At 36.3% G+C, this 19,019-nt stretch overlaps 1 protein-coding gene across 3 annotated transcripts in view; it reads right to left on the minus strand.

The window, feature by feature from the left end:
• Window positions 1-19,019, minus strand: part of CPED1 (cadherin like and PC-esterase domain containing 1) — a 255,487-nt gene that overhangs the window by 104,668 nt on the left and 131,800 nt on the right. For all 3 annotated transcript variants that reach the window (XM_039860843.1, XM_039860839.1, XM_039860840.1), the window contains 2 exons: window positions 15,531-15,717; window positions 14,348-14,516 (listed from right to left, as the gene is read on the minus strand). In XM_039860843.1, coding sequence (XP_039716777.1) covers window positions 14,348-14,516; window positions 15,531-15,717 — 356 coding nt within the window. The remainder of the gene's footprint in view (window positions 1-14,347; window positions 14,517-15,530; window positions 15,718-19,019) is intronic.

Consider the following 19,019-nt stretch of genomic DNA (forward strand, 5'->3'; position numbering starts at 1 on the left):
GCTCCTACGGTTTATGATGGGTTTAATTTTAAGATGGTTCTTAAAGTTCCTGGCCCTAGCGTATACACATGTTCCTCCAGTTATTCAAAAAACAGTCATCTAGGTGCTGCTGTGAAGGGATTTTGCAAATATAATTAAGGTCTCAAATGAGTTGACCTTAAATTAAGGAAGTTAAATTTGGGTCTAGAGATCAGAGGCAGGGAAGACGGAGAGACACAAATCCCGAGAGGGATTGGAGGTGTGAATGGTCCTGATGCTGGCTGAGGAGATGGAAGGCAACCACACAGTAAGGAATGCAGGCAGCCTCTGGGGGCTGAGCGCAGCCCTTGGCTAACAGCTAGCAAGGAAATGGAACTTCAGTTCTGCAGCTGCAGGCAACTGAATTCTACAACAACCTGAATGAACTTGGAAGCTGATTCTTCCCCAGAGCCTCCAGCCAAGAACTGAACCTGACTAACACCTTCATTTCAGCGTTCAGCCGTGAGTAAAGAACCCGGTCATACCACCCCTGGATTTCTCAGCTCCCAAACTGTGAACTAGTGAATGGATATCATTTTAAGCTGCTAAATTTGTGATAATTTATTACACAGAAATAGAAAACTAATACCAGCAGGTTATAGGTAGTGGATGGGATCTGTTCTCTCTTAGCTTTCCTAAACTCACTCCTCTTGATTTGAGTCAGAAGGAGGAGTAAAAAGATATCTCCTTCATAGTGGTCATCAATTACTGCTGACCTAGCTCACTGTCTAACTTGATGTGGATGGAGGGAGCCTCAGATAGGCCCTGATGACTGAAGCAGATGCCTGGGGCAATTAGTCTTCGCTGGCTTTTCCAGATGATCCTGATTTATAGGCTCAAGTGCCTTCTTTTGTGCCATGCTGGGTCCCTGATAAACCTACAGAACTTAGCTTCTTCTGCTTTCTACAGTTGCGACTCTGGGAGCTGCAGCCTGGGACAGATATATCCCTAGGTCCTGAGACACACCTCTAGATAGAGACACATCTAGATCCTTGCCCCTCTGAGCCTGGTAAACCTTACCATCTGCCTTTTTCAAAAGGCTCTTTTCTTCTTCTAGCAGTACAAGGCCATTCCGCAAGCCCTGTAACTAAGCAGACATCCAACCAGGTAAACAAGCACCTTTGTCTCCTTTTTGAAGTCACCTCCAAACTTCACAAGGAGGAAAGATCCTGGACCCCTGTCCCTTCCCCTGCCTGGAGCAGAGGGTAGCCTTACTTGACGAACAACATATTTCCCAAAGGTCACCTCTTCTCTCTCTCAGTCCCCTCATGCCTCTTGCTGCTGAGCATGTGAAAGTCTGAGGCTAAGAGGGAGGCCTTCTTTTTACTGAGACATGAAGAACTCAGAAACTTTGTATTATTTGGTGACCTTCAGGGACAGAAATGATGCCAACACTGTTCCCTTACAAATGTAATGATGCATCTTCACGTTTTTGAAAGGATGTATTTCTATTACCTAGAGCATAACTTTTTAAAAAATACAACATATATTTAATTTTGTATTCAGCTTGGAAATACCATTTAATTTTACATATATTAATTACAAATTTTCTGGGCATTATGCTAAGTGGGATGATCAAGGCCTAGGATTTGGCTGGGAGAAACTTTTTATATGTATTGTGTACATGCCCATGCACACATGCACATGTGCAAGTAAGGGAGAGGGAGACAGAGAACATTAGAAAGAGAGACGGAAAGAGGTAGTGGAGAGATACTGTTAACTGAGAATTGTGTCATAAGGCTGTCACCATCCTGAACAATATTGTGGTAATGGGTAGGGGAATCCACTCTGTTTAAAATAGGATTCGAATGAGGTCGCGAGTGCTTCTTCTGGTAAAAAATAAGAGGTAGGTTCATTTACAGGCCCAGCATGCTTCCACTGCGCCACTCTGCTATCTGAGGTAGATTCGTTTAAAAAATACATTTAAACTAAACATATTAAAATTCTAACATGCGTATTCCCTCATGCATATTCTTTCTTGGCCTAATGAATCCATGTACTTCTGTTTCTTTGTTTTGTTGGGTTTTTTTTAAAGCACAACTAAGCAAACAAAGCACAAACAAACAAATAAACACAAACTCTTGATCCACTCAGAGACATAAAAGGTAGGATTTTATCAAAAGGTGACATCACCTTCCACCCATGCATTATACCATGTATAATGGGTAGTTGTGAAAAATCTGAGTTTTACAAATCAAAAATGGTGAATTGCATAAATGCTTTTTTACTGTTTTTGAATGTGAAATTCAAAATTTATACCATTTTTATTATACCAGATAAACAGTAAAATCTTTATTCTATGGGTCTGCAAAAGCAACTTTTGAAGTCAGATATATCTATCAACATACTTATTAGAGGCATTTTTTTCTCTTATAGTTTTGGAGAGAATCTGAAAGCCAATGCCAGTATGGTTTAGATATTCATAATTGTTTACACATGTTTCAGTAACAAAATATATTTGGAGGGGGGGTGGCACTTTACTTTTAGGATTTGGGACAGCTGGAAATTATTACCGTTATGGATAAAAGTGTTCTAACTGGATAATGGTGTTAAAAAGAATATAATATCCCAGAATATCTCTTTCTAACATGGAACACATATTATTTTATTAAGTTGAGTTATTTAAATGAGGATTGGCTATTGTCTGGTCAGTTACACATGAAGGTGTCTAAAGAAATAAGTTCTCAGAGGAAGCATCAAATAGAAAATGACTGTGATTTATTTGTATTAATATTATTATTTTGGGCAGAGAAACCTCAGTAATCCTTTTAAGAGGTAGATAGTTAATAATACACATAATAGCAATGACAGACTCTAATTAAATATTTAAGAAATGGGACATTGTTTCCAATCATGGTATAATGTATCAAATACCTTGGAGATGTGTAAAATTTCTTTTCATATTTGCTTATCCAAAAAAAAAAAAAAAGATGATTAATAAGAGATTCTGCGTCTCTCAGAACCTGAAGTGTTTCTTCTAAGAAGCTAGACTATGTAAAGAGCCAAGAGGAAGCAGGGTTCAAAGGAAATTCATCTAATATTTGTGCTCTGGTTATAAAAGGGGGCGAGAGGTTGTTCATCCACGGCATGTGGCCAGTTGGCAGGGAGGGCTGCAGGCCAGGCGAGGGGTTACTGTGATCACAGATGGACTTAGATGGGAAAGAGGATGCCAGAGAGTCCCAGGCAGCACATGCTATTTTGGGAGCTTTACACAAATCATTATTTTTTCATTCTGTGCCAGTATTGATGCCAACAAATGTATTTGTTGATCGGCTATTGAAGATTTGCAGATTACTAAAGTTAAGTCTCATCCTCGGTGACATCACTCAAGGAAGATTTTTTAAATAATAATTTATAACTATCTGTAAGTATGATGCTTTCCATTAATAAAAAAAAATACAGTTTTTATATTTTGTTGTAGCAATTGGATAGCACTAAGTCTTAACTAATAAGGGTTTTGGATAGCAGAGTACATGTTCTAAAGGAGAAATAGGGCACTCTTTATAGTCAAGAAGAGTAGTCAAGTTGGTAAATTTGCAATCAAGAAGAGTAGTCAAGTTGGTAAATATGCAATCCATTGTTTACTTTATAAATTAACAAATAGCAGTTTTGCATTAGAGACTTTCTTAAAGACATAGAGCTGGCTTGAGGAACTCAGAAAATACAGCTGGGTCTGACTTCCAAGAGCCCTTCTATGTGCGGCACAGCCGTAAGCTGCCATGAGGGTCTATAAGCAACCCATAGGTTCTCATCCTCACTTACTGGCAATGAACCTTGGTAAATTATTAAGTACATGAGGTTCATATCGACCTTGACAAGTTATTGAGGCTTACTCATATGCAGCGTGAGGGATTGAACATCCAAAATCTCTCTGACTCTGAATTTTAATGTTATATAAGATTCAAAAATGGCCTAAAAATGAATATAACTACTGCCTGCAGAGCTATTGGTCAATCTGCAGCTAGAGACATGCCCAGCCACCACACCCCACCTACTGGCATCTTCCCCGTTAACAGCTTGGGCCCTTGGGGCCTTTTCTCCACACATAATTGTTGCAGGGCTAACTGGCATACTTGCCCCCTCCCTCAGGATCCTCCCTTTAAATTATAATATTATGTGTTAAGAGGATTTTCCCCAGTTTTATTGAGATGTAACTGAAAAAGGATTTCTGAAGGTTCTCTATAAACTAACTTCACTTGAAAACTCTCTTCTGTAGGGAAAACAAAATAAAACACCTGATTGTAAGTTCCAAACAACAACCTACAAATTTTAACTTTTTGAGCCAAAGCCTTTTGGAAAACATGCTTATTTCAGCAACCTAGTTTTGGAGTGGAGTGGAGTGGCTAAGAGCAAAGCTTATAAGTAGCAGAGCTCTGGAACCAGGCTTCTTGGGTTCAAACATGAGTTCTGCTATGTGACCTTGAGCAAGTTCTCTGTGCCTCAGTATCTCTGTCTGTGAAATGGGAATTATCAAAGTATCTTCCTCATGTTCTGTTTTGTTTTGAGAATTGAATTAATAAATGTAAAGCAATTAGAATAGGACCTAGCACACAATAAGTGCAGAGAAAATGCTAGATTCTATGCATTTTAAGTATTCTCAAAAGTGACAACTCTCTAATCTGTGAAGATGTATTAGCATTGGGGAAATATCTAAAAGTCATTTGGAAAAAAATCAGATTTTAAAAGAGTGGGGGAGACTTTAGCAGTTATGGTTGAAATTATGATGTGAATATATACAATTAGACTCATTTAGTTTATCATCAGGTATTAATAAATTTAATTGCCTTTTGAAGGGATGGATTTCAAAATGATAGTACTTTTTTAAGAGATTATACAAAGCAAAAAATTAAATTACATTATAGTTATACCTTGTGCCTGATGACACATAAGTATTGTCACTGTCCTTCACTGCTCAATTCTAAAAATGGCACAGGGAACACTGATCTCCTTACCTTTAATGGAATCCACAAGATAATATTGTGAAGAATGTTCTTATGTTTTGAAAAAAAAAAGAAAAACCCAGAATAAAAACTACCCATCCTTTTGTTAATCCTCTTGAATTCTTAGTCTGTCAGTTGAGATTGCTAATAAGATGACATACAAAACTGTGCAACTATCAAAATTAAAACACACTTCAAGGCAAATTTTATGCTCAATTCTGGAATTTTTGTTTGATCACATTCACTAAAAAATTTATAGTATAATTTAGCACAGGTCATTTGTTCTATTAAGCCCTTCCCATTTTCACATCTTATTAAATCTAAAATAGAAGCAATTAAAAAATCTAAAAATTCAGTTTACTAGACCTCAGTAGGAAAAAAAAATCCTGTTTTAAACTTTCCTTTTTTATCAGCCTGAAGACATATTTTATTTATCTGTCTATTTTTATCTTGCAGACATGTATAAGCCCCTTCTGTGCCCAAGCTCTTCACAATATTAACTGTTTTTTTCTTAAAACCACCCTAAAGTGTTGATATTATATCTCTATCTGACAGATGAAAAACTTGCCCAAGATCTCCAACAGTAAGTAGTGAACTGTGACTCAAATCCAGGCAGCACAAATAATGTTTTGATCAACATATTTAAGAGAGGTTATTTAGCTTAAAGATAATTTGTCCCTTTTTAGTATTTCTTGAACCTTTGAAATCCAGGTCTCAACTTTATCAGCAATTTAATTTTAAATAACCTATCAGGTCAGGAATTCAACATGCAATATTTATTTTCCAAATCAGTAAGTCTGGAAGGATCATCCTTAAGCAAATAGGGTGGTAAGGTATAGGGGAGGTGAAAACCCAGAAAAGTCGGTGAAAGCCTGCACCATATTGCTGAAAAATAAGATCTCACAAAGACAAAAGGCCACTGGGGTGCAGGTGGGGGGTTCTGATCTGCTTTGAAGAGTGAGGTCATGCTCAATGTTATAACCTTATTAGTCCTGTCTCAAAAAAGAATGTGGGTAAAAAGAAAAAAGACAAATTAGCAGTATTTTCAAAAGAAGTTAAATGTCAGGCAGCAAAGTGTCCTAATTCTGCCTTCAGGGAACGTATGTCAAATTAGCTTGTAGTTCTACAATCCATGAAACCGGCTGCAGTGAACGCCCCACCCCTCATTCTTGTTCCTACAAAACATGCCTTTGAAGGAAATGGTATAGTTGGTCAAATGCATGTGGAAATTTTCTCAGCATTACCTAATTGAGACATTAGGCCAACCTTTATTTGAACAATCAGTTATAGCCTGCTGAAAGAAAGCACATTAATGGCTTTGACTAATGAGGACAATATAAATAGTCCAAATGACAAATTACCAAATTTCCCTGTGATCTTAGAACCACCATTACCTATAACTCATATCCACTTTCTGGACCTTTGAAAAGATGGAAATGGCTAGGTAGCTCTTCACAGGTGTTTATTTCTAAGGGAATATTAGATTTGGTGGTATTTTGCTTTGAGAACTATAATAATTGCTGATTCTCTGTGCTAATCATTGAAAGAACACACATATTTCCAAAATATAATATTGTTATAGAGACATTAATTTATTTGTTATTAAAACTATGGATGAAATAATACATGTAAATACTTAGTACAGTTGCTAGGACAAAGTAGGTGCTCAATAAATTGAATTAGAACCATATATATTTATGCCAGAAATAAAACTGACCTTACTATGCTTGTCACTGCTAGTGATATTCTACTTCAGATTATGAGATACAAGGATAAGAATTATTTTTTACCTGGGGTTTTTCATAACTCTGAAACTTTACCCAGCACTGGGTGTGACTATACAATATTTCTTGAGACAAGGAGTCAAAACTTTCATTAGATATTCAAAGGGATACATTGCTTCTCCAAAAGAGTTAAGAACCACTGGCCCAGGGCAATCATATGCTTTACCTGGGCTTTTACAGAGCCAAACTCTGATGTTTGATGAAGCCAAAAGAGTCTCTTTAAAAATAAGTCATGTTCTAGAGTTGGTTTGGTAGTAGAAGGAGGACTTATAAAAATTCCTAACCTAGTACCCAAGACCCCTCTCCTCTCTCAATGGCCTCCTTGCTATCCTGGTATGTACCATTGCTAGAGTTAGTTTGGACTTAAAAAATGAAGAATAAAATGGAAAAAGAGAGATAATGACCTAGGGGCCCTTTGGAGCAATTAAAGCCCACAAAGAGGTAGATGTTAGGAACTGACATTATCAAAGGGGCTCCCTTTATTTGCTTCTCTTTTAGCCATAACCTCCTTCCCAGTTTCTAACATTACAGTTAACATCTGGTTACTCTATCCAAAATATTATACTTAAAAACCTCTCATGGTTCCTTTCTATTTCCCTATCCAGCTCAGAAATCAGAAGACTAATTCTTAGCATGCCAAATCAGAAACTTCAAACAGAAATGAGTGTACGCAGCAGAAGGCTGAACTCAGGGAAACTTCTCTGGATGCTGGCAGAAACCAGGAAGATCCGATTCTCTTCCACATCGTATTGGCCCTGGTATCTAACGGTAGTAAAAATTTGTTTCTTCCTGTAAAGGAAGCAGATGTGACTTGGAGAAACATGGAGAACAGATGTGCTGAGCAAAAGTTTTTATTTGAACAGTAATTTATCTGACCATAAGTTACATAAACTCATGAGGTGAGTGTTTAACATAATTCTTTTTCACCAGCTCAGAAAGATAATTTATGTAAGCACTGAAATAGATGATGAATTAAAGAACACGCCCTTCTTCTCTTCACTTGCTTTTGAAGTTAAGATTGAATACTTAAGCATTCAATGTTTAAGACTTCAATGTATGTAAATGCTTACTGGCCTCTCAGGAGGCCTCTGCATTCAGAATGTCTGGGTGTGCAAAGTGCTCATGGAAATAACATTTCATTCTCTTCGGTGCTACCTGGGCTTTTGAAGAATGCTAGTAAAGGACTGCTCAGTCTGTGAACACCGAACTTGAAACAGTTGCAAAAGGTTAAGTGTTTATAAGTCAAGGGCACTTAATGAGACTTGAAAGAATGCCTACATTCGAGTCACTTTGATGAAATGGATGCCTCCATTACAGATCCTTCAGCATGAAGTCCTAGACTAGGGAGGACATCTCTATCAGTGGGAACAGTGCCTATGGCACACAGTACTCTTAGGGGTCCAGGAAAATGTTTGAATTTCCTTCAAAATTAGAAGAAAAAAGTGAGCTTTTCAGTCAAAGAAAATATTCTCTCTACATAATATTAACATGTTCATCTGCATATCAAGACTGTTGTAAAATATAATTTTAAGTAATTTTGTCGCAGAAAGAGCCCACAAGGGCAAAAGTGCCTAGGACCCATGAACGTAAGAGATGCAGCTCTGCGGAACAGCCCAGGTCACTCTCTTTTCCAACCCCCAACCAGTTCTTCCCGTCCTGATGCATTTAGAATTTCAGCATCCTCAGGATTATTGGTTCCTACTTCTTTTGCTGTTCTCTCTTTCCCTGTTCTCCTTCTCTATACACCTGCTGATAAACCCTAGAGGCACTTCTGGACTTAAAAAAGTTTTTATGCTGCTGCTGAGGATGATAATTTAATATTGACTGAGCACTTAATCATGCACCAGGCTTGTGCTAAAACTTTGCATTTATGATCTAACTGAATCCTCAGTACAATTTAGTACCTATTATAACATAGGTACTATTACTAGTTCTATTCTTAGAAAAAGGGAAACCAAGGCTTTAGGGAGCTTAAATGCCTTGCAAGAGTACACAACGACCGGTTGGGACAGCTGGGTCAGTTAGAAGCAGAGCTGGGACTGCGGCTCAGGCTTCCGACAGCAGTTATGGGCATGAGCGTGAGAGTCAGTCCATGGCTTTTAACTACTAGGTTAGAAAAATGGCCTGAGCTACTTCACTAAGATGCCAAATTTGCTCTGATAAAATAATTTCCACAGAGAAAACAGACTCTTATCCTCTTTATAGAGCAAAAGCAAATTCTGTCTTTTGCAATGCACATTTCTCTACAACACAGACTCTACTGTTGAAAAATTAAATTACATTCCTCCGGTATATTGAGAGAACCAAGGTAACTGTAAACCACTAAAATGAGTATCTAATCAATATTACAACTTTGGAAATGAACAAAGTTTTTTATTAAGCAATTATTGATACATGCTTTTTTGTTCTTTTATTATGGGTATTTGCTAAGACAGTAGGTAACTATCACTTGAGTTGTTTGATAATAGTTTTCTGTGGTGTTGGAAAGATATAAAAAATAAATGGGGAAATTGTAAAGCTTTTCCAAATGCCATAACTGGAATCCTTTACACATCATTTAATAACTCAGCATCTAGATTGCTCGTTAATTTTTTTTAAAGAAAGCAGCAAATTCCAGTTTTAAATGTGTAGCTAAATGATGGACAAGACTTTTTTCAAATGATATTTTCTCTTTCCTTGGTATTTTCCTTTTATTAATAGCAATTTATTTTAAAATGAAAGCTGTTTATAGCAAATGGATCCATGAAACATAGTCTCCCATGCTTCTGTTATATGACCTTTCTGTAGATTTTATTTATGGCTTCATTCTGGCAAAACACTTTGAGGGCAAAATGTATATGAGACCATAGATCATCTATGGAAATCAGCTTCTATGGATGATATATTTTTATCCACGTAAAAAGTTTTGATTTGGAAAGAGATATTAAAAGAAATATTTCCCCATATGTATTTTAATTTCCTTAGAACATAAATATATTTTATTAATTCATAAGCATGACATATTCCAGGCATAATAACAGTTTACTACTTCCTAAATCTTTCTTCCTAAGAGCAAGATATTATGCTACTTACGGGTAAATCAAAATGAAATAACAGTCTATGTATGTTCTATGACTTTTTAACATTTCATTAAGAATCATGTTTTCTGTAATTGAATGCATGTTTCTGATTATAATAATTACATTAGAAAATATGGCAAAGTAATAAGTAAAATAAAGAGCATTAGAGTAGTGTCACTAACTACAGAAATTATGAAAAATGGAAGGGTGAAAAAAGAATAATCCCTCAACATTTAACATTGAAGGATTACATCTAAATAATTCACACTTCTAATAAGCCCACTAGAGATTTCCTAGATTTTCTAATAGGAAGCAGAAAAATAGGACCTCTCATTGATCTCTGTCAGTGGTTCTCAACTGGGGTTGATTTTGCTCACCGGGGGACGTTTGGCAATATCTGGACACATTCTGGGTTGTCATCACTTGGAGAAGGGCATACCACTGGAACCTAGCAGACAAAGGCCAAGGATGCTGCCAAACATCTTATAATGCACAGCATAGCTCCCCCAAACAAAGAATTTTCCAGTCCCACTATCAACAGTGCTAAGGTTGAGAAACCCTAGGGTTCAAATCTGGTTGTTACATATCAGTTACATAAATTAGCCCTTTCTCTCTCACTGGTAATAACTAAATTAAGAGTTTCTTCTGTAGCAATATAATTAGAAACGAACACTAAACTCAAACAGTTAATTATGGCTAAGTAAGTACTTAACGATGTTTGAACATATAAATAATTTAAAATGTCTAGTAACAAATTATGTTGTTATTCACCAAAAGTCATAGTAATTGATTTTTTAATTGACTGGTGTGTCTTATATTGGCTTTCTCTTTAGTATTAGTCTTTTGGTGAAAGGGTGAAATGAATAGTTGATGTTCAGAAGGTGAGAGAATGGGAGAAGGAGAAATTAGGAGGCTTGATTAACCACAAATGAGATTCTTCTTTTTTGGTTATTTGAAGGTAGATTGTTTTTAATGTTTATTTAAAATTTAATAATGGAGTTTATTAGGCCAAAACCTAATTTGAAATATGAGGAGGAATTGTAATTTTTCCTTTAACCAACAAATAAAATGTAATTAAGATTTAATTCATTTACATTTCAAGTATAGGCTTTGGAGATTCAAATAGAAAAGCCCTATCATTTAACCTGTAATAGTTCGATGCTACACTTCAGCGTTAAGAATATAATGAAGGAAGGCACTATGTTGACAGAAAAGAAAAAGAACAATTCAGAAGACCAAAAGTTTCTAAGTCTCCTAATGTTTATCTGTTTAGCTATTAACTTCATTTGGAAATTCTCAAATACCTGAAAAGTGATCGGTATTTGCGTTCCCTCACTCCTTGTCTTCTAAACTTCATCATGGCATTAACTTGCAATGAAACCTAAAAAGTCTAATGAAATTAAGCATAAAAGAGAAATAAGGGAAGGGTCTCTGGATTCGAATTTTAACTGGAGCTTCTAGCGAGAGAACCTCTGCTGCTAACTCTTCTTGGTTCCTAGCTACGGGTCTAAAGTTATCTATATCGCTCATTCATTTGACAGTTTCTAAAAGGAAGGCTAAAAAATACCAGGGCTTATTAGACACTTTTCCATGTGATAACATAGTATTGCTGTGGGGCCACACATAAACTTTAAATTAAGACCTGGAAATGATTCTTACAAATGACCGAAATACTTTTCTTCAGTCATCTGTAGAAAACATCCCCCGCAAAAAATTCCTAATACTTTTCTTCACATTCTCATAACAAATGTCTAATAGTTAATTACATTTTTATATATTTATATACCAACTGCTTACATATGTAACCATCACCCAAAAATTTCGCTCATGCTCACGGTACTCACACCTTCTAAGTAACCACTCTTCTGATTTCTATCACCATAGATTAGTTTTGCCTGTTCTTAAACTTCATATAAATGTAATACAGGATGTCTTTTATGTCTGGCTTCTTTCTGTTGACATAACGTTTTAGAGATTCATCCATGTTGATATGTATCCATATTCAATTTATTTTAAAATATCTCAACAATATTATGTTAAATTTATCTTTTCTCTCATTGAATTATTTATAGCTTTTAGCTATTCTAAAGACAACTGCTACAAAGATTTCTTGGGCTTAAATGAATTGGGCTGTTAAGCCATGAAAAGATATCAATAAACCTTAAAAGCACATTACTAAGTGCAAGAAGCCCATCTGAAAAGGCTACATACTGTATGATTCCAAATATATGACATTCTGGAAAAGGTAAAACTATGTAGTGATTGCCAGAGGTTGGTGGGAAGTGGGAGGAATGCATAGGCAGAGCACAGAGGACTTTTAGGGCAGTGAGAATACGCTGTATGATTTTATAATAATGGATACATATCATTATACATTTGTTCAAACTCATAGAGTGTACAACACCAGCAGTAACCCCTAAAGTAAACTGCGGCCTTTGGGTGATTATGATGTGTCAGTGTAGGTTCATCCTTGGTAAAAACTGTATCACTCTGGTGATGCTTATAATGGGGAAGGAGGCTACGCATGTTGGGAGCAGGGAGTAGACAGCAAGTCACTGTACCTTCTCCTCGATTTTGTGAACCTAAAACTGCTCCAAAAAATAAATTATCTTAAAAGTTAATAAAAAGTTCTTGGCTATGTCTTTTGATGGACATATGACTTCATTTATCTTGAATGTAGACAGGAGGATTGCTGAGTCTAATACTGCCAAAATGTCCAAAATGACCAAACTCTACCCAGGCACATATGAAAGAAAATTGCCTGACATCCTCACCAACACTTGGCATTATCAATTCTTTTAATCTTGTCTATTGTGGTGGGTGGGTAGCAGTGTCTCATTACAGTTTTGATTTGCATTTCCCTGATGACTAATGGGTTTGAGCATCTTTTGAGAAGCTTTTCGGCCTTAAAGTTATCTTCTTCTTGTGAAGTAAGTACCTTTCAGTCTCAGCTTCTGACAACTTGTCTTGACCTTCTTCCTCCCCTAGATTATGGGGAGCTGAAAACACTAAAAATATATCAGATGGCACCATCAGACCAAAGGGTTACCCCGTGGTCTGTCTCCATTGTCACCTCTTGCCCCTACTCCACCCACCTAAGGATTCTGAGTTTGTGTGAAGGGGGCTTCTTCCCAGTTGTCTTCTCCAGGGTCATTCTACCTGACAGCACAACAGGCCAGTACCACTTTCTAGAGGATGATGGCATCTGCTTTCCTAGTTTACTTCTTTGGGCTCAAAAGGGTTACTACCCAAGTAAAGCAAACTGAAAAGTAGACGACGGAAAGGAACATATTTTAAAGTTTTCTCCATAGTCTAGCCCAGTGTTTCCTCAACTATGTTTCACAGAAGGATATTTAATATCTATTCCATAAAAAGAATGTCAAATAAGCTGGGAAATGCCACATACTACGTACCTCCTTTCAAAAGCCTGCCATTTTAATTAGTGTATGAAAGGTTCAGAGAAGTTTAACCCATTACTTCATAAACTTTTTTGACCATGGAACTCTACTCTTTTCCACTTTTTTTTAAAGCACACCTATTATTACCTTTCAGAATAATGGTTCTGTCCTGCTTTAGACCAATCTGAAATTCCCTTTGAAATCTCAGTGATGGGTACCCTTACAAAGTAATATTAAACTCTGGGGAGCAGATGAGATTGTGGTGGTCGTGGGTAGAGAGGGAGAGAATACTCCCTCCGGCCACTACATTTAAGAAATCGTGGTATATCCACACCAGCCACTGAGTTCCGGTTGGCCATTACTCTCTTACTAACCCAGTAGCATGTAAATCCTCATTACATGACGTATTTGCAATTATACTTTCTGAGTGGATTAGCGTATATAATAATAGCACCAATTACTACTTCCCTGGAATCACCTGTAGTGAGGGCCTATGATGTGAAGGAATGTAGAAGGCTGTACATAGAATCCTGGAAAATGAAAGAAAAAAAAAATGGAGAGAACCAACAAACAAGACACTGTGGGTAATGTTCAACTGCCTCCAAAATCAACGGAGATACAAAATGGCATGTGTTGCTTTCAAGAGAAACTACAGCCTTTAGGAATGATCAAAGTGTGAGAAGTGAATTCAAAATATATTTACCCAAGAAAATTTAATTTCATTCATTGGGTATCCCTACTGTAAAATAGTTCCATAAATTTTCCTTTCATTAAAATAAATTCTACTGAATCTAGTTTAAAATTTCAAAAGTAGATCCAGGGACAAATCCAAGAAACACAGCCTAATTTAAAAGGGAAATATAAAACCAATTTCATAACTAAGTGTGAGTACTCAGACATTTTTTCAATATTAACCACAATAAATCCACTGAACACAATAAATTCAGAAAGGAGCTACCCCACTAAAAAGAAAACCATTCATAACAGGGTATCTTCAATACCTCCTGGGACTCTTGCTCTTTTGAAATGAGACCACGGTTTGGATTTAAAAGCATACCTGCTTTTCCTAACAACTTTCACTTGGCATTTATCACCTGGGTTAACATCATTCCCTATTCAATCCAAATATAAATGTAAAATTCACTTACCTGCACAAAACCGCATGCTGTAAAATCTTCAAACAAGGGCAGACTTGGGCGGTCTTCTCGATAGATGGTGAGTTTGTATGTGATCAGAGTCTCATCCTGGGCTAGAGATTCATCCACCACAATCACTGAGATCTTGTTTGTTCCTAAGCCCAGAGGGTAGTTGGCAAAGCTGGAGAAAGTAACATCTATTCAGCACAAGTGAAGTCATACATTAAATGCCTACAATTTGCATAAGGTCTGTACAACTTCATAAGAAACCTAAAATGTGAAAATATTTTAACTTTGGTTTCACAGTACTTTGGTGTGCTGAGTTACCTTACAGAGCAAGTCATGTTCCCTATGAACTATAGGGAAGGGAACTAATATTTCTTAACCATCTGTCAGTGTCGCACATTATATCATTTAATACTCACAATTCTACACATAACTATGATGGTCTCCATTTTAAATATGGAGACCATGACATAGAACTAGGAAACAAAAGCCCAAAGTCACATGATAGAGTCAGGGTGGGGACCCAGATTCATCTGACATAAGTACTATTTTCTTTCTGCTAGACTCTCTTGACTCCGAGCAGTGACAAGAGCCTTTCTTTGCCTATAGCATGGGGACACAAATATCTGCCTAACTATGGACATGGATGTAATAAGTTTCTATCTTCTGTTCAAAATTCCAAATAAAAGAGTTGGTGATTCTCAAAAGAGTTGATAGAAAAAAATCTCAGTGAGACTAAGAAAGTTAGTGTTACATGTTCACAAATTGTCAACAACATGTTTATTAAGTAATCAATCCCTGAATAATCAAATTTGAGCAATTCGTTTGGGTAGAAGGAAGCTACCATTCAGAAGGATTAACTCTTCAGCAATTTAAAAATATGAAGACAACAATAAACAAACTTTTCCCCTAATGAGTCCTCTTTGATATTTCATAGCAAAAGATCCACTCTTGTTACAACATTGTTACTAAGATTCGATATACTGATTCTTAATAGGTGGGTAGAGAACTCAGAGCCTGGATGTGCTCTTTTTAACCATATGACACCTAAAAAGTGGAAGACTTCACACCGATGGCAATCTCTCCAGGTGGTCCTGTGCTTTGACTTTTCTGAACCACCTTCAAAAGTTGCTTCAAATGTTTGTTTCCCACTATGACGTCTACTCTCAGCCCAGCAGAGTCCCCATACCTTGGCCCTGCCCGTTCATGCAGGGACACCTTGCACTGACACTTAGAAGTCTCTGCTCCAATTGTCACTGTTACCACATCAAATGGGACTTCAGAGTAATAATCTTTGATCTTCGGATTAAATTCAGGCTTCAGTTCCAAATGCGGATGCGTGAAGATCTGCTTGATGTAACATTGTATGTCTTTATCTGTTATTTAAAAAAATGACAAAGAAAAGACAACTGGTCAGAGTTGATCTGTGGCTTCAGTTGGATTTTCTACTTGTCAAATTTGTAGAATTTGCCTCACATAACAGCTGTTAACTTTACTTTGTGTTATACAGATCCTATTTTTTTTGCTCAACTCTTAAAAGTTTAAAGGCACAGAAGGTGGGAAAATGTCTCTCTGGTGGATTGATAACATTTCATGGCATTTACTGCATATACCAAGCGACTGTGCAACAGGGGCAATGACTCTGTGGGGTGATGATAGAAATGTATCAAGAGAAAATGAGGAAAATTTCTTAATGGGGAATGTCATCAAACTGCCACTGGATTGATATAGGATCTTATGGGCAGTAGGGTGGAGCAAAGAATGTGAACTCCAATATTATACCAGTCAGATACAAAAACTCCAACAGGTAATCCTGATTACCCCTCCTTATACCAGCTACTTCAACCTAAGAAAATACACTAAAGTATAGGGAGGAAATGCTATATTCTGTTCAACCTTGTTACAGAACTTATTATATTACTTCATACCATTGATTCAGACACTTTTAAGAATATTTCTATTTGGTATACCAAATTTTACAAAAATTCTTGATAAAAAAAAAATAGCTGTAAAGGCACTTTTACCAGCCATTGCTAAATTATATTGTGTTCACATTTGAAATAAACAAATTACTCAAAAGAAGCTTGGCAAATGTTTTTCAAATAAATATTAACAAGTATTTTGTTCCATAAACACTTTTCAATAGACATCAAAGTTCCAGTAAAGAGAAACAGAGCAAATTCTGTAGAAATTGGTAAAATAAAAGTGTCCTTGAATTGCCTTTAAATAAAAGTGTTCATATAAAATGCATAGAAGAAAATATAGGAATGAAACTCAAGGACCTTGAACTTAAAGAGGATTTTATGAACTTGACCTCAAAGGCAAGGGAAGTAAAAGCAAAAATAAATGAATGGGACTACACTAAACTAAAAAGCTTCTGCTCAGCAAAAGAAACCGTCAACAAGGTAAAGAGACAACCATCTGAATGGGAAGATATATTTGCAAGCAACACCTCCGATAAGGGCCTGATATCTAAAATACACAAAGAACTCATATGACTCAATAACAACAAAAAAACAAGCGATCCAATCAAAAAATGGGCAGAGGACCTGAACAGATACTTCTCGCTAGAGGACATACAAAAGGCCAACAAATATACGAAAAGATGCTCAACATTGCTAGCTACTGGGGAAACGCAAATCAAAACCACAATGAGATACCATCTCATACCTATTAGAATAACTATAGTCAACAGGACAAGTAATAACAAATGTTGGAGAGGATGTGGAGAAAAAGGAACCCTCATGCACTGCTGGTGGGACTGCAAATTGGTACAGCCACTATGGAAAACAGTATGGAGGTTCTTCAAAAAACTAAAAGTTGATCTACCATATGATCTAGCAATCCCTCTACTGGGTATTTACTTCCAAAGACTTGAAAACCCATATCCACAAAGATATTTGCATAGCGATGCTCATAGCAGCATTATTCACAGTGGCCAGGACATGGAAGCAACTGAAGTGTCCTATGATAGATAATTGGCTAAAGAAGATGTAGTACATATATACAATGGAATATTATTCAGCCATAAGAAGAGATGAAATACTGCCATTTGTGACAACCTGGATGGACCTCGAGATAATCGTGTTAAGCGAAATAAGCCAGACAGCGAAAGTTAAAAATCACATGATATCACTTATACGTGGGATGTAAACTTAAAAGCAACAAATGAACAGGACAAACAAACAGAAACTCATGGTCATGGACAATAGACTAGTGGTTACCAGAGGGTATGAGGGAGGAGGGAGGAGAAGGTAGATGGGGTAAAGGGGGTCAAATATGTGGTGACAGAAAGAACTCTAACTATGAGAGGTGAACACACAGTGTAAACATATATATGCCTTACTGTTAAAGCGTACAGCTGAAATTTATTGGATTTCGTTAATCAATGTCACCATAATAAATAAATAAATAATAGATAAAATGTTCAGTGATGTTTAACAATGTAGCAACAAAAAAGATAACAAAATTTGCTGCGGAAAGATATACTCCTACACCTAGAGAAAGTCGATTATTCTGTTAACTATCGTCTCCTCTATTTTTATACAGTGATTGAAATGAATTTCCTAAAATCAAATCTGATGATTTCTCTTCAATTTCTTAATGGTTTCTCATCACCTCCAGAAACCAGTCCAAGTCCTTAATAAAGCAGACAAGGCATTTCACAATTTTTCTTATCTTCCTGTCCAACTGCGTTTCCCACTATGTTCTGGACTTTGTGCTTCAATGGTACCAAGTTTTATTTCTTTGATGGGCATGGAGATGTGCCACCAAATTCATGGCAATGGGTATCACTAATCTTATGAATATTTTATTTTATTTCTGGAAACTGGGTCTCAGTATAACTCCCAATAAAATTTTTAAAAGCTATATATTTCTTACACACATTCTATGGTTTTCTCAGCCAGTGGAAGAAAAAAAACCTCAGGTATAAATTAGGAACAATAATAATACAATAGATATATTCATTGTAGGAAAAACTCTTGATAAAAAAATAAAAGCTTGTCAGTTTGATTGAATAAGTCAGTGAATTGATTAAACTCCCCGTTTGATTAATTTTACTTGTTACCAAAGATTTTATCTGACTGATAGATGTAGTTAGACTGCCTCTATAATTTCAATGGTCATACCAGCTCCTAAAATTTTTATAGTAAATAAGAAAAAAAAAATGAAAGAATGAGGGTGAGATTGTGTTACTAGATTTCATCTTCCAAAGGACAATAGCTTTTTATTCTAATTCAATCACTTATAAATAATGCATTAATTTTTTTCATCAAAGATTTTTTCTGGCATAGTCTTTGTTTGAGGCACTGAGATAAGTGCAGTAAAAATAGGTTATTGTCAATCATGATTGCTGATTGAAGTGGAGACTCTGAACCCAACATAAACTTTCAACACGCTGAAGTTCAGGACTATGAAAGGGGCTTTCGAGAAAACCATTTCCTAGGCTGAGAGGGAATTTAAGTACTTGCGCTACACTTTTATGCTCAGAACCAGTTAAATAAATAACAAAATGGAAGTTTTTTAAAAATAGTAATCATAGAAGCTGTACTTCATCTTAATAATATATATTTTTATAAATCAATCATTGGGAGTTAATTTCCCTGTAGTTCACACTTTCATTTAACAGTGAAAGTTTCCTGTGGGGCTCTCTCATTGCAACACTCAAACTCAACCC

Source organism: Pteropus medius, unplaced genomic scaffold, assembly GCF_902729225.1.
Source record: "Pteropus medius unplaced genomic scaffold, Ma_sr-lr_union100, whole genome shotgun sequence".
NCBI lineage: Eukaryota > Metazoa > Chordata > Mammalia > Chiroptera > Pteropodidae > Pteropus > Pteropus medius.